General features: G+C 35.3%; 1 protein-coding gene across 1 annotated transcript in view; it reads left to right on the forward strand.

Annotated features, from left to right (window-relative positions):
* The window catches only part of LOC131040562 (geraniol 8-hydroxylase), a 55,272-nt gene extending 43,285 nt beyond the window's left edge, over window positions 1-11,987 (forward strand). The window contains exon 2 of the mRNA XM_057973504.2: window positions 11,336-11,987. Within this exon, the coding sequence (XP_057829487.2) occupies window positions 11,336-11,956 (621 nt within the window). The 3' untranslated portion in view covers window positions 11,957-11,987. The remainder of the gene's footprint in view (window positions 1-11,335) is intronic.
* The last annotated feature ends 4,285 nt before the right edge of the window (window positions 11,988-16,272 follow it).

The following is a 16,272-nucleotide window of genomic DNA, read 5'->3' on the forward strand; positions in this document are numbered from 1 at the left end:
GACCTAATGATGATAACAAAGGAAAGGAAAAATATCAAGAGATTAATAGAGATATCAGAAGAGATGATAGAAACAAGAAAAAGAGGATTTTTTGTTCAACAAAGGCCTGCTCATTTGAAAAGGAAGAGGACTCGAATGAAGAATACTTGTTCCTAGCTTTAGAAGAAAAGAATGATGGGAGGTCTAGAAATTCAAAAGACAAATCTTCTCGACATGCTAAAGTGGAACCAAAGGCATGGATTAATGACTTTGAATGTTCAAATCATATGACTAGTGATACAGACAATTTTATTAACCTTGAGAAATATAATGGTGGATCAACCAAGTTTGCAAGAGAGGAAGTTGCACTGATTTGTGAAAAAGGAAGCATCTCTATTAATGATAAGAATAAAACTGATGATGTTTATTATGTTAAAGGTCTAAGACATAACCTATTAAGTGTGATTCAAAGGTGTAGAAAAGGGTATAAGGACATATTTCATGGGACTAGATGTGAAATTAGAAAGGGGAGCTCTAGAAGATTGGTTGCAGAAGGTGCAAGAACTAATGGAAATGTTTGCTATGCAAAGGACAATAAGAAAAGTAAATGTTTACTAGCACAAGTCTACAATCAAACTGAGGATGTAGCTATGATTGTGGCTACTCCTAATACTATAATAAAGATGAATATATTAGAATCTATAAAAGTTGGGAAAAGATGGTAGAAGAAGAACTTAATCGAATAGAGGAAAGCAGGGAAGCAAAACCAATGCCTAACCCTACTGACAAGAATCTGGAAGAAGAAAACTAGGAGTTCAAACAAAATAAAGCTGGTAGAGAAAAGGTCATGAATGAAGTAAGAATTCCTAGTCAAAATATTTCTCCACAAATTCAGAACAAATATATGTTCAAGAGGTCTCATACTCAAATCAAGTACTCATCAACTTTCAATGGTAACTTTGTTTCATGCAATATGCTTGGACATAGAGCCAGTGAATTCAGACATCAAATTAGATCTCAACTATTTAATGGTCAGTGTTACATTTTTACCAAATTTGGTCATAAAGATAATAAGTGTAGAAGTGGAATGATGAGGAATTCAAATAGTATAAATGTTTAGGCTTTCAATGGATGTTTTTTATACTTGTAACAATTTGGGTCATAAAGCTATTAAGTGCAAAAGAGTTATCAAAAGAAGTGGAAGCATCAGAAGAGATAGAAATGTCAAAAAAAATAGAAGTGCCTATTAGCAAAGTCTAGTATGTTACAACTGTAATAGACTTGGACACATTGCCAAATTTTGTAGAGGAAGAAATGGGAAGAATGGTCTAGTAAAATAAAATTGATATCAATATAGAAAAGGAGAAGATGAATCAGATGTAAAGGTGGAAGAGAAATTTGAGGATAGGTCTACACCCTCTAGTGGTTCTGACTCTTCTTCCAGTGATTAGATAGTATGTCCTATATGAGGGGGAGAGCGAAATGAAGATCTTAAGATGCCCCCCCTTCTGAATTGGTGTTGAAAATGTTTTTCAGCATGATAGAGATTTTGGTGTCTACCTCATAACCAGTGAGGATCTAGAAGTATACAAAGGATGGATCATACATATAGATGAAGAATTTATTGATATTTGGGCTTCTAGAAGTTGTTATGTTGATGCGGTTTCGAAAGATAACTCTACTATTACATGCATGACTAAAGATAATTACAAAAAGGGAAGTTGTATTTGTCTAGGGGGAGCCGTTTTGCTCTACTTTTATTTTTTGGATCGGTGTTGCTTTTTCTCTCAAGGGAGAAGATAGATGATATTTTTTTGATATCCCTATCAAGGGGGGTATTATTGTCTCTTGCTACATTTCAAATATGTTGTACTCATTAGGAGAAAGAGTTTCAATTATAGGTAGAACTATTCAAATTTATGTTTGTTGTCCTTGATGTCAAAGTGGGAGAAAATTCAATATCATGCTCTTTGTCCTTGATGTAAAAGGGGGAGAGATATATAGGTTGATTTCATTTTTTGCTATTGGTGATACACGTGTTGTCATCAATGACAAAGGGGAAGAATTTTGAAAACTTAAGTTGTTGTGCCTTGTAATAAGGTGAATATTTTGTGGTATTTCCAAAAAGTTGGTACAGTGGAAGTTTCAATATGCAGGAAATAGTATTTATGTAGGAAAGAGTTTTTAATGTCTCACTGGAAGAATATCTTGCATTCCTTTGGTTTGTGAAGACAATGTGTTATGCTTTTGAATACAATGTTTATGCTCTATTTATATTGCACTATCAAGTTTGTAGATGCTCTATGGCTCAGTTGGCTAAGCTAATTACTAATGTTTTTGATAGTAAGGTTGTTTGTCATAATAGGTCCGAAAAAAGTCTAATGGTTTCCAGATTGGTAAATTCAAGTGTTACAGTTTGGAGGACATGTTCATATGGATTGTGCACTGTTCCAATTTATTTTTCAAATGATGGTTTGACTGGCATGTGAAGTTATGATTCTTTGTGTTTTGTGTTGATAGCTAGTCTAGTTTTCGGCTAACTATGACATTGTATCCTACTTGGATCATATTCTTTTGGTCCAATTATTCTTTAGAGGATGTGTATGTCTAATGTTTTGGGTCTCAATGTGGTGTGTGTAGATTTGCATTAATTTTCATGCATTAGAGAATTTTTTTAGGCCAACCAGTTGGCATGCTTCATTGTTCATCTACATGTTTCATTTGATGTCGAATTTTAGGGATGAGCAAGTGTGTGCAGTTCATTGGAATCATTTGGAAATGTTGTATTGTAATGTTTTTGGGTCCTCCCTATCTCTTGGAGTGGATTGCATTTGATATTTTATGTCTAGGTGGCTAAATTTATGTAATAATGTATATTCTATTTGTGGTCAGCCTAGTAAAGAGTTTTGATGATTAATATTGTATATAAAGGAGTGTGGATGTATTAGAGAGTGTGTGGAATGGGTGTTAGTTAATTTTTTGAAGGTATGAATAACATACAAATAGATATGGTATTGGAGATGTGTGAAAGACTGTTATGAAGGGCTTTGATGATGATATTCTCAACATGACAGAGTTCCAAGTTTGATATGATATTGATCACTTGACACAGTGGTTAAAGATCAATTTCATGATCAGGAGATCTTGTTCATTCCAATTTATGTATTTGTTTCTCTACTAGAAGATAGTGAGTCTCTTACCAACTTTATGTATCTTGCATTGAAATAGTGAGTTTTAGTCTTGCAAGTCATTTGTATCTTGCCCTAAGGTTGTGTGCCTTAGTTCTACAAGTCATCTCAGGAGCAGGGTGTTTTGGAGGCAACATTGCAATAGATTATTTATAAATTGTGAGTTTGATTCTTATCGTGGTTTTTCCTTGATTGGGTTTTCCACATAAATTGGGTGTTCGTGTGTTTGTTGTGCTTCATACTTTCATAATCTATTATTGTTAAGATTACATACTTTTGATTTAAAGTTTAAAGATCCATATTTAAGTATTTGAAGGTTCAAACTAGTTCACCCACCTCTCAGTCATTTGGTGTGTTCAACATATTTATAGACACAAGATGTAGAAGAGGTGACCACTCCATGTTCCGACATGAAGGATGATGTGTCAAACACTTATTGGCCCTATATTCTAATCTTCAAGTTGTAATAACAATTTTTCGATGGCATTTTATCATATTTTAACACCTTTTGACATTTTGGTGGAAAAATAAGGACCTTCAGGGTGTTGACAAAATTTTGGGAGGGTTTAAGATATACCATAAACCATAGAATGATTTTATCAACACAAGTTATGTTGAGAAATTAGTTAGTTAAGGATATTGGCATAAATTCAAGGCAAAATAGTATATATCTTAATGCATAAGAAATTTTCGCTAGTGCATGGATCTAGTGGGAATATCAAGGCATCTAGAACATGAGGAAAGTTTTGTGATTTTGTAACTTACTCAATTTTTCTCATATCTTCACCAGATTTGAAATATTGACACCCATTTGGCCCTTTTTCAAGGAGATTTCATCGCTTGACCACAAACCAATTACAAATTCTCCAAAAATTGCTTACTAGCTCTTGCAAGTAAGAAAATATTTTTTGTTGATGTAGGATTTTCGTGGATCTAGATGGCGGATGCTACTGTATTAGACACATTGGGTAAGAAAAATATTTTATGAGTTGGAAACCCATGAATATTTTGGTAATTCTAGAATTGAAATTTCATTCTTGGTTAGCTCTGCAACATTATGCCAAGAAGCTTCATCTACATCATATTCTTCCAGCTACTTAGGTATTCCATATAGTCTTTCACCCTACTTCTCTCAATTAAATAGGAATCAATCACCTTCTCTACTTGTTCAATATTCTTCTCAAGCAACTGATGTATCCACCCTTGTGCATCTTGCAAATTTGAGTGCAAATACTCTTATAAACTTGTTTCCTCTTCATAAAACTTGTATAGATAGAAAACATTAAAAATGGGAGATATGTCTATCCTTGTTGGAAGCTCAATTTCATAGGCATTGGAGAAAAGTTTCTCAAAACTTATGCATTGGCCTATTTTCTCTCATTTTAACTTATTCTATGTTTCCAAAACTTTTGTTCACTACTTCTGTCTACCCATTGTTCTAGAAATGATAGGCCGAGTTGAATCTTCAGTGTCCATATTATTTCATAAAGTATGTCGAAAATGGCCAGCATACTTGGTGTCCTTGTCTTAGGTAATTCTCTTAGGAAATCCATTCAACCTAGCTACCTCTTTGAAAAATAATGTAGATATGTGGGATTTATCATTATTAGATTTTGGCATGGTATGAAATGAACCATATTCCAAAATCTATCCATAACATAAAAATTGAATCAAATGTTGTCTCTTTGTGTACATGGAAGTCCCAAAATAAAATCCATACTTGTGTGCTCCCATGGTCTCTCTAGTATAGGAAATGGTTGATACAACCCTATACTTTGTCTACTTCTTTGGTATGTTGGCAAACTATGCAACCTTGCACCAACCTCTTCACATTTGCACTCATTTTAAACTAAAAATACTTATCTTTTATTTGTGCCAACATCTTATCCATTCCAAAATGCATGCTCAAACCTCCTCTATGCTTTTCTCTTATAAGGTTCTCTCTCATGTAACTACTGGGAATACATAAAAAAATTTCCTTTGAACAACAAGCCATATTGACTAAAATACTCCAACCATGAAGTCCCATCCTTCTCCACTAGAATTTTACAATCTATCCATGCTACCTTAAAATTGAGATCATCAATATACAACTTGTTGGCATTGTATTGTCGTTGATGTCAACTAGTATAGCATGTTACTAGTAGAGCAGGACAACTAGTGTGGGAGTATTGTTGACATGCAGCCATTGATGTCAACTAGTGTTGCGGGTCACTGGTAAAGAAGAGTATGTCATTCAGAGGAATGACCACTGGAGTCACCGGTACACAAGCTAGTGTTTGACTTGTGTGGATGAAATGGACAGATTATCGGTACAGTCTAACATTAGTAAGGAAAGGATGTCAACTTGTAAGAGTTGTGTTGACAGTGAGTAGTTGCCAATTGACAAGCTTATGACTAGTGTACAAGCAGGATGAGCGAGATGCTTGAGTTGTTGTTTGTGATGAAGAGGTGGAATGTTACTAAAGATCACATCAAAGCCGAAGGTGATGTACACTTGCCAACCGGAAAGCATGTGCCTGGCATGTTAGCAAAAGGATAGCCATTGAAGAAGGGTATACCAGCATAAAGGGTGAAGTCATTCAGCAGGACTCCCATTGAAAGAAGATGATATCATAGGTTGGAGTTTGGACTACTGCAAGATAGTGAGGTAGACAAAGGGGATGTCCACTAGGTTCTGTGTAGGAGATGTATATGCTCACACAAGGTGATCACACTTGTGCAATGCCGGTAGCAGATGGTAAGTGTGTGGTGGTTTACATTGGATCTACTGGTGAATCACTAAGATGCCATAGGTGCATGAAATCAAAGATATGCATCGGATCAGAAAGTGTAGACATGTTGTGCTACCAAGATAAAGGAAGGAGAGTTGAGTTGATGAGTTTGTCACTCTAAAAAACCAGTGAAGATGTGACTCAATTAAATGTTGCTTGAGGCTCTGCAGTAACACACATGGAGTTACCAAGATGCAGATTGAAAAAGGTGTTGTCTCAATGCATTATGTTGGAGAATGATGACATGGAGTCATCTAGGTGGTTACCGGTATGCAAAGAAGTGCAGAAGCAAAAGGCCCTTATCAACTGATGATGAACATGATGCATGCGGTGAATCAGCATGTTTGGATGACCAGGCAAAGGTACTACATGGGCAATACCAAGAAGTCATTGGCAAGAAGGTTAACCGGCAAGGTGATTTGTGTCGGTAGTTGTATATCACTTACGTGTGTGGTCAGTGACTAATCATAAAATGACTCGGTGAGAAGAGGTGGATACCAATAGTGATGCCATGTGGAGATGAAGTGGCAAACATACATGAATTGGCAGATGGAACATGCACAGGTCGGTGAAGTGAGGTCGGTAAGGTAATTGGCGGTTGGTCTAACATTAATGGTGACTGCAAAGCTCGAGGATTCACAGCAGAGGTTTGCGGCTCGAGATCAAATCGACAGTAGAGATCCAGGACAGATTGACTGTGTAGGTCGGGTTGGCGAAGGAAACAACTAAGTCATTTATGATGTTTGACCAATGGATGAACCGACAAATTGAATGCAGAATGTCAAACATAGAAAGCGTGTTTTGGAAGGCACGAAAATGGCGGATATGTGTAGGCAGTCATCTCAGAGTTCTGATCTGATCATATTTTATTTGGATTCGTTGTGACTCGTGATCAGTGAAGAAAACCCTAAGGCGCCAAGTTTGAATGTGGCCTTTTGGCGAGAAGACTGGGCTATAAATATGTAAGCCAAAGATATTGTTAAGAGCCATTGGATGGGAGAGAATATAGCTATTGAATGAGAGAGTTAGATCAGTTAGAGTGAAAATAGTAGAAGATAACAGTGACTGAGTGAGTAAAGGTTAAACCGGTGATAGGGTTTAATGGAGGTTCAACCGATATGGTTTGAGCAACTGGTAAAGTAGCTAGATTGCATCAGAGAAGATAACTGGTAGGTAATTGTACAGACAGGAAAGCAGCTGAGGGTGGTAAAGTGTAGCATAGTGAAGGAGAGATCTGGCAAAGCAGATGTAGAGCAAGGTAACTAGAAGAGTGTAAACCTATAAAGCAACAGTAGATAGAGGTGAACCGGTGTAGAAGAGAAGGTGTGTCACCGGCAAAGTGAACTATATGCAATGGTTACAAGATTCACTTGTAACAGTATAATTAAAATTGTATTTGATGCTATCATTTTGATCACTGAGTTGTAGCTCGATGCAGGGGTTGGTGCTCCTAAATCAGGAGTTGGTGCTCCTTGGGTTGGTGCCCTAAATTAGGGGTTGTAGCTCCTTGGTTTGGTGTCCTAAATCAGGGGTTGGTGCTCCTTGGGTTGGTGCCCTAAATTAGGGGTTGTAGCTCCTTGGGTTGGGCCCTAAACTTGGTAACAGATTTCATTGTGAGGCTGGATTGGAGCAGTAGACTCCAGCAGCATTGCTCACTGAGGTTTTTCCATCTTGGGTTTTCCTTGTACATACTGGTGTTATGTGGTGTGCCCCTTTTGTGTGATTGCATTGTGTTGCTTTGTTTTAGCTTACTGGTAAGATTGCTTAGTGTTTTTTTTGCTAACCGGTATTCTCACTTGGGATTAGAAGGGTAAAGTTTGGATACCACTTATTCACCCCCCTCTTAGTGGCATATTGTGTCCAACATAACTCCTTATTGCATCAATGCCAACAACATTGATTCTTAACTTGTTCGCAAAGTGCATTTGCTACCTTGTTTGACTAACCATTTCTATGCTTCAAGAGAAAGAATAATTCTATAAGAATTCCACCCCTTTTATATGTTTTTGGTTCAACTTACATTGGTTGTTGATGAATTTAAATGCATGGTGGTCTGCATATAATACAAATTCCTTAGGCAACAAATAGTGTATCCTCTTCTTCAAGGCCTATACTATATAATGGAATTCTTGGTAATGGACTAAGTACTTTCTCTCTAGTTCATTCAACTTATCACTGGGGTAAGTAATGGGCATTCCTTCTTGAGGTAAAACTTCTCCTATTGCACATCCATTGGCATTTTAGCAACTTGAAATAATTTGTCAAAATCTATCAACGCCAACATTAGCTATTATGTAACCTTTTTGTTCAAAAATTAAAATGTATTCTTTATTGTAGCTATCCATTGAAAATCTTCATTGTCGCTCTTTATTTTCTCTATTATACGTGCGCATATCCCACTAAAATTTCACATTGCTTTCCTATAGAAGCTCACTAGACTAGGAAAAATTTTGGCCTCAAACATGCTCTTAGGTGAAGGCTAATTTATTATTAACTTAACCTTCTGTAGGCCCATTTTTAACCCTTCCCCAAATAATTCAAAACCTAGGTACACTTGTTGTTTCTTCAGGAAACCGCACTTCTTCAAGTTTCCTATTGATTTTTCCTCTCTCAGCCTTTGCAATGCTACCCTTATGTGCACCACATGTTCCTCTTTTTTTAACTAAAAATTAATATATCATCCAAATAAATAATGACAAATTTTTCAAGGCTTCAATAATTCATTCATCTCTCGAGCATGAAAGTGTTGGGTGTATTTGTCAACCCAAATCGCGTCACTGACCATTCATATAATCCATCCTTGGTCTTGAATGTTATCTTCCATTCATCACCTTCTCTAATCTTGATTTCATGGTAATCGCTCTTCAAGTCAATCTTAGCAAATAACTTTTCTACACTCAAACAATGCATCAAGTCATCCATTCAAGGTAATATCAATGCATGTAATTAATAATTATCTTGTTTATGTCTCTTAAATTAGTGCATATTCTCCATTCTCCATTTTTCTTTAGTGCTGGTACAATAGGCACAATGCATGAACTAGAAATCTCTCTAATTAAGTCCTTATCTATAACTCTTGTAGTTTCCAATTTACCACTTCATTCTTCATGGGTGTCATTTTGTATGGTTCCTTATTTGGTAGGCTTGCATCTGGTATCATGTCCATACAATGACTTATGCTTCTCATTGGTGGTAATCTGTCAAGTAAGTATTTCACTAAAATCTCTATGAATTCATCCAAAATTTATTGGATCTCCATGGGAATCCTTTCCCCCTCCTCTATTGTTATAACCTCTACAAGTTTAGGTAAGAAGGAAACCTAGGAAAAGCATACCTTTTCTTTTCTGGTATCCTTCCTCTATTGTAATGACCTCTGCAAGTTGTTATACGCAACATGTCATGGGATTAGCAATTTGTTATTTTTTATATCACTTACCTTTTGAACGGTGAAGTTGGTTTTGAAAACCATGGGCACTTTCTACTTGTGTTGAGCTCTACAAATATGTAGCTTCTCAGTGTATTTTGTATGATGGATTGGATATCTTCTAAGAAGCTTTTATGTGCTGGATATTCTCTAGAATTCTCTTTGCTACTGTATTTACTTCTGAAGAGCATTGGCTCTAGGCATTCTATTGTACTTGTTGGTTGTTGCTGATAATATAATTGAGTCTAGCTTTTGGACTATGGGTTTTTTTCCAAAAGAATTTTCCCACTTATATGCTGTATTGTGAGTTTATTCTATTTTTGAATATCTACTTATGTTTTAATTAGATGCACATCTGAAATTTTTAAAGAATTTAGAAAAAAAAAAAATTCATTCACTCTCCTGTATAGGTTGTTAGTGTAGGAAGCTGTATTCTACTACCTGATTTCCTTTCAAATAGCGTTTGCTTAGAAAGATCTGCAGCATAGTTTTTTAGTGCCAAAATGCTGGATGCTCTGCAGCATTTGAGAAGAGACGAAGTCTTTAGGAGTAGTGATTCCATCTTGGAGGATTGTAAACAGGGGAGTAGTGTGAAGATTGGGGAAAGAGCGTTTTTTATTTCTCTTACCGTTATAGGTAAGATGATTTGTGGTAAACAATTGTTTGAGACAGGCTCTGCAGCTTGATTTGTGGTAAACAATTGTTTGAGACAGGCTCTGCACAAGCTGCAGAGTTTAAGAGCATGGTACGAAAAGCCCTCCAGTTGGCAAGGTTTCCGAATTTATCCAACTTTTTTCCTTTTCTGGGGAGGTTTGATCTGCAGGGATTGAATAGTAAAGCTAACAGTTTGGCCCAACGCTTTGATAACATGTGTAATGAAGTGAAGGATTTTCTGGATGTAATGTTGGACTTGAGAGAAGATGGCACACAACTTACTCTGGAGAACATCAAGGCACTGCTGATGGTAAGCCATATTCCTCAGAAAAATTTGACATAAAGGAAAATCTTAAACCGCATAGTTATGATTTCTTCACATGTACATATATGATAAATACACTCATAGTAAAAGCTTGACACGCGTGTGTACATTTTTAAAGAAAATTTATTTAGTTACAAATAAAAATGATGGATAATTAATACTGTTTTGTTTTTAGATTTGATTGTATAAGATTTTTGAGTATTAACATTTTCAATCACATTTCATGATCTATTATCATGATGTTAGAGAGCTAAAGGAACATCAACATTCGTATCACATTCTGTTATCCACCTCTTTTAGCTCTCTGACATCCAAATGAAAGATCATCCAGTGTGATCCAAAACATTGATGCTCATAAAACTTACACATTCAAATCCAAAAACAAAACAACATTATAAAAATTTAATAAATTTATACATTTGAAAATTAAAGATACTAGTCCTCCAAGCATCGTCCTCTTCTTTTAACACCGATCTGGCTAGAAAACTTTTACATACCAGTCTCCAAAGCATCTTCATCTTCGTCAACATAGAAATGACTAGAAAATCAAATTTGGGCTAAGCAATCAGGGATTTGTTTCCATATAACAGTATAACAATGGTTGGTTTCTTTTCAAATATATTTTTCTATAATTTAAAGGGGAATCCCAGAGCACCAACATTGATACATCCAACCTTTTTTTATTGATAAGCAGAGGTAAACATATTGACAGTTTGTTAGATCTTATTTCATTATACACTGAGGACAGCAGCTCCTCTAAGAAAACCTTATAGGCCCCCTTCATGGTGCCATTAGATTAGTTTTTTTCTTTGTACTATTTTCCTACATAATAGTTGTCTTAATGTGATCTCCATCAGTAGTTGGAGCATTGTATTATAGCTTAGCCTACTCATGACCATCACTTCAGTTTTGTATGGCACAGTGCTTTATAAAACTCAAGTCGAATTCATCATTCACACGGTTGCCACTACTAATAACAGAGTTTTGTCAGGACGTGTTCATTGCAGGGATCGACACAACTTCAGCAACAATTGAATGGACAATGACAGAACTTCTGAGAAAACCAGCACTAATGAAAAAATCCCAAGAAGAGCTGGATGATGTTGTGGGTGTGAAGAGAAGAATGGAGGAGGCAGACATAGCAAATCTTCCATATCTCCGAGCAGTAGTGAAAGAAGTGTTTCGATTACACCCTCTAGCCCCATTGATCATCAGAAGAGCAGATATGTCTTGTGAGATTAGTGGGTTTTTTATTCCAGAGAATACCCATGTGCTTGTGAATGCATGGGCCATTGGGAGAGACCCTAGCGTGTGGAAAGATCCCTTAAATTTTAATCCAGATAGGTTTTTGGAATCCAACATTGATTACAAAGGACAGGACTTTGAATTGTTACCATTTGGAGCAGGAAGAAGGATATGCCTTGGGCTTCCACTGGCACACAGACTTATTCATTTGGTGGTGGGATCATTGCTGCAAGCTTTCACTTGGTCCATTCCTATGGGCAATGAGGCAGGTATTGATATGTCTGAGACATTTGGAATAACTCTACAAAGAACTGTACCACTGAGAGCTATTCCTACCCCAAGAAATGTCAGCAAGTCTTATTGTTAAAAATTATAGAATTTCCTGGACTCGCATTACATTCGTGTAGACTTCATAAGCTAGTTCTAATATGTTGCTTTGAATATTATGAAAATAAGTATATGCTGCATGTATAAAATTAGTCAACTTGTATACATATCCTAAATATGATTGATTAAAGAAAATAAACAAAAAAGAATTATTTTATATAAGAACTATTTTTTATTTATTAATTATTTTAAATTATTGTATTTATTTTAGAATTATTTTGATAGTGTAAGATTTAATCATTGGAGGTTCAAAATGGAGATGATTTTTTTGAAAATTGATTTGTTTAAGCTAGAAGGAATTCAAAGTAAAGATTCTTAAGATCCAAATTTAATGAGTAATTGAGAGATAAAATAAGATAAGACATAATTTTGTATACTTTTGAGTTTGATTATAATAATTTTACAATGATCCAAAAATAGCAAAAGAAGCTTGAGATAAATTATATTAATCTAAAGATGTTAAAATGATATTATATATTTATATTAAACAGACAAGAATCACAAAGTATATAAGACCTCATAAACCAATTAAAAAAATTATTAAAAATTAATTGACGATGTTTGGATCAATGATTATGAAAGAAGATGTTATGAAACTCCTTGAAAGTGTACTAGAATTCTATTCAAGATTGGTAGTAATTATAAGCTCTCAAACTAGTCTAGAATTCCATAAGGTCGAAGTAGTATATGTATAATGTATAAGTTTAATACATGATATTTTATTCCTCTCATGCATTAGGTTATTAGCCTTTAGCCCAATGTGTTAGTGCATTGGGTTTTTTAAAATGCTAGCCAAATGGTCTAACATGCATATATAATTTTTGCCCAACACTTGTTTAAGTCACAATGTTAAGCTAGCCAAGTAGGTGAAAAACATATAGGAGCAACCTAAAATTTGAGAGAACAATCAAGAGAGGTTGTTTAAAAGTATTAATAAAATAATTGAGGGTGCTAACTTGGTTTGGCACAAATTGAGGAGATAATTTTTTAAGAATATCAAAGACATTTGATTTTAGTGACTGATTTAAATTTGAAATGGTTCTCTATAATGAGAGCAAATTGAAGAGAGCGAACTTTTAGTATATGAAAGACATTCAATGTTAGTGACCTTTCTTGCTTCAAGAATACTCCACAATGAGGGAAAAGTAAAGAGAGAAAGACATTTGATGTTGGTGACCCATCTCAATTTAGGAAGAATCTTCACAATAAGGGAATGCTAAAGAGAAAAACATAGTATATTAAATAAATTTGCTACTACTAGTGACATTTTCTATAAATTAAGAACACTCTCTACAATGAGAGGCAACTAAAGAGAGTAAAATTTCAATATATATCAAAGACATTTGATGCTAATTACTAGTCCAATTCAAGAACACTCTCTATAATGTATTGAAGAGATAAATTTCAAACATATCAAAGACATTCAATGTCAATGGCATGCCCTAATTTGAGAAGACCCTTCATAATGAGGAAAATTTGAAAAGTGGAAACTTTCAATATACCAAAACAACTAAACTTACTCTAAATTAATTTTGTTGTGTTTAGACTTTCTTGGTACTATTATTTTTAATATCCTTCAAACTTCTTATTGCCACTTATAATTGTTGAAGATGTTTTTTTTTGCTATTAACTAGGTAGTGTTTTGGCTAGTCTCTACCTACTACTCATCAAGGTGGACAATAATCACATACTTTTCCCCCTCTTGAATCCTCTTAATGGCTTGGTTAGACCCTCAATGACTAATTCAATTTTCCTCAAACAGTGCTTGTCATTTTGCGACCAAGTACAACTCAAATTTTTCCTAGTGTTCAAGATTTCTAATTATAACCTTATAGAGAGAAAACACCACTCTCACCAATTAAGAGCTAGTGGAAGAAAAAACAAGACCTTCTTGATGTAGGAAGGAATAACTCTAATGATCAAGACCCCCTTCTAATATCGATTTAATTTAGGAATAACTCTAATGATCAAGACCCCCTTCTAATATCGATTTAATTTTTAGTTTATAATTATTTAAGAATTATTCTTTTTATTTGAATAGTAATGTTATTGACATGATAATTTATTTTTTGATAAAAGTGGTAAACCACTAAATTTTATTAATTTTATAATTTTTTTACAACCTGGTTCAAAGAGCACCGGTAGGAAAGAACCAGGTAAAGAAAACCTCCGGTCTAGCTCATAAATAAAAACTAGATAAGAGGCCCACCCAAGATAAAATAATCGCCAAAATGGGCAGCAAAAACCCAACCCCCTATAATGAGTACAAAAAACTCTCTGACTGAGATAATTACATTATGAATTCAGAAACCATGAGCTAGTGCTTTCCAACAAAGGAGAAGAAGGGGGGATAACATCATCAATGAGAGCTGTAGGAGGAACCATCTGAATAGGCAAAACTAAAGTTGGCGAAGACATTACTGATTCCATCAAATCTAGGAGAAAGTGAATACCTGAAAATATATTGATAGTTGCCGCCAAACAATCTAGCAAAACATGATCTAATAGAGCTACCAAGGAAAACAAAGTATCATCATAAAGGTTAGAAATCAAGTCATTCCTTATAATTGAAAGAAGTTCCTTGTGCCAGCCAGAAGATAGTAATCGAGAATGAGGTAGGAAACCACCATAATCAAAATTGCCAAATTCATAATGATAGAGAGACAATGCACTATCCAAATCAGCAACAGTATAGAAAAAGGGATGGAAGTATGCATCAAAAAGTGCCCTGACCATAGAAGAATCCAGGAGCAAGTCCATATAGATAGTGAAAAAATGAGATGCAACCTTAGCAAGAAAGCAACCTACATTTTCCACCAACCATCATTTTCCCAAAACCTTGTGAAAAGCTAGAGAGAAATCCAGAGAATAAATTTGAAATAGATGGCCAAGCTTTTCATCATCAAAATCATGAGAGTCATGGAAGTCATGTTGCTTAATAGGCATCAATATTCTATAGCCCATAGACTCCATAAAAGAGATAATGCAAATACAAGAGAGAATACGGGATTATAAAGACAACAAATGCCATTATGAGAGAACAAGCACGGCCACCAAAGGACGCAATAGATAATATCAGCACAAGCAAACCCACATCAAGCGTGCGAAGAAACAACCACAGGCCACCACCTTAAGAAAAAATGATGAAAACTTCTTCGCAATAAACATGGCCATCAATAGACATAAGTTTGACAAAAATAAAACAAGATAGCCACATGAATGAGATCCCCCAAATGAAAAGAAGTAATGCCAAAAGTAATTCCAAATCGGCCACCGCAAAAGAAGAAATGAAAACAATCATTAAAACTTCAAGTAAGCCGCCCGTAGTACGGGCATCAAAGATCATCATAAATAAAACCTCGTGCAGGCATCATGCTTTGGACAAACAAAAACCCAAGCAATAGCCACTTGAAACTATGGTAAGCACGCTTATCATTTTTTAATTTTTTAATTGTGTAAAGCATGATTACAAGACACTCCCGCACCACAAGTCCCAACCTATTAAAATAAAAATCCCCAAACTGTATCCAGACTAGAATTACACACAATAATGCAGACTTAGTGAGGATATGAAGACCAAAAAAGGCCACCAACACCACATTAAACTACATGCCTGAATATAATCACCAAACAAGGTATGAAGTCGTGATTCTACAAATAGGTTAGGACCAATTAAACTGGGTGAGGTGGTAAAATATTGGAATCTACATCAGCCAAAGATTAGATATCCTCATCCAATGTTTTATTAGCCAAGAAGTCTGCCACCTTGTTGGCTTCCCTATAATAGTGGATCATAGAGAAGGAATTAAAAAACTCAAGCTGAGCAAGTATCTTGTCCAACCAATATTTTAGATGCCAAGAATGTGATGAGAGATTAGTGACCATGTAAAAAACAACCTGAGAGTCACCTTCTATCACAACATCCAATAGATGCAATGAAAGGAGCAAATCAAGCCTATTAGAAAGGGCATGAAGCTCGGCCACATTATTGGTCCCGCTAGCAATACACTGACATTGTGCTTTAATAATACAAGCTTTATTATCAGAAACCACAATACCAATGGTAGATTTCCTAGGGTTACCACAAGATGCTCCATCAAAGTTCAATTTGTACTTAGAAGCTAGAGGAGGCAGCCAAACCACCTCCTTCCTATTTAAAGAATACCTTGATTTAGAAATTGCCCCAATCAAAGGGAGTGACCGTAAAGCTAGCCAATGTCGGGTAATCCAATTATCCCATGGAGTGAAAGTATTGTGCAAACTAATACCCTTGTAAATGAAGGCTAGGACAGCCTC

This window comes from Cryptomeria japonica, chromosome 4, assembly GCF_030272615.1.
Source record: "Cryptomeria japonica chromosome 4, Sugi_1.0, whole genome shotgun sequence".
Taxonomy (NCBI): Eukaryota; Viridiplantae; Streptophyta; class Pinopsida; order Cupressales; family Cupressaceae; genus Cryptomeria; species Cryptomeria japonica.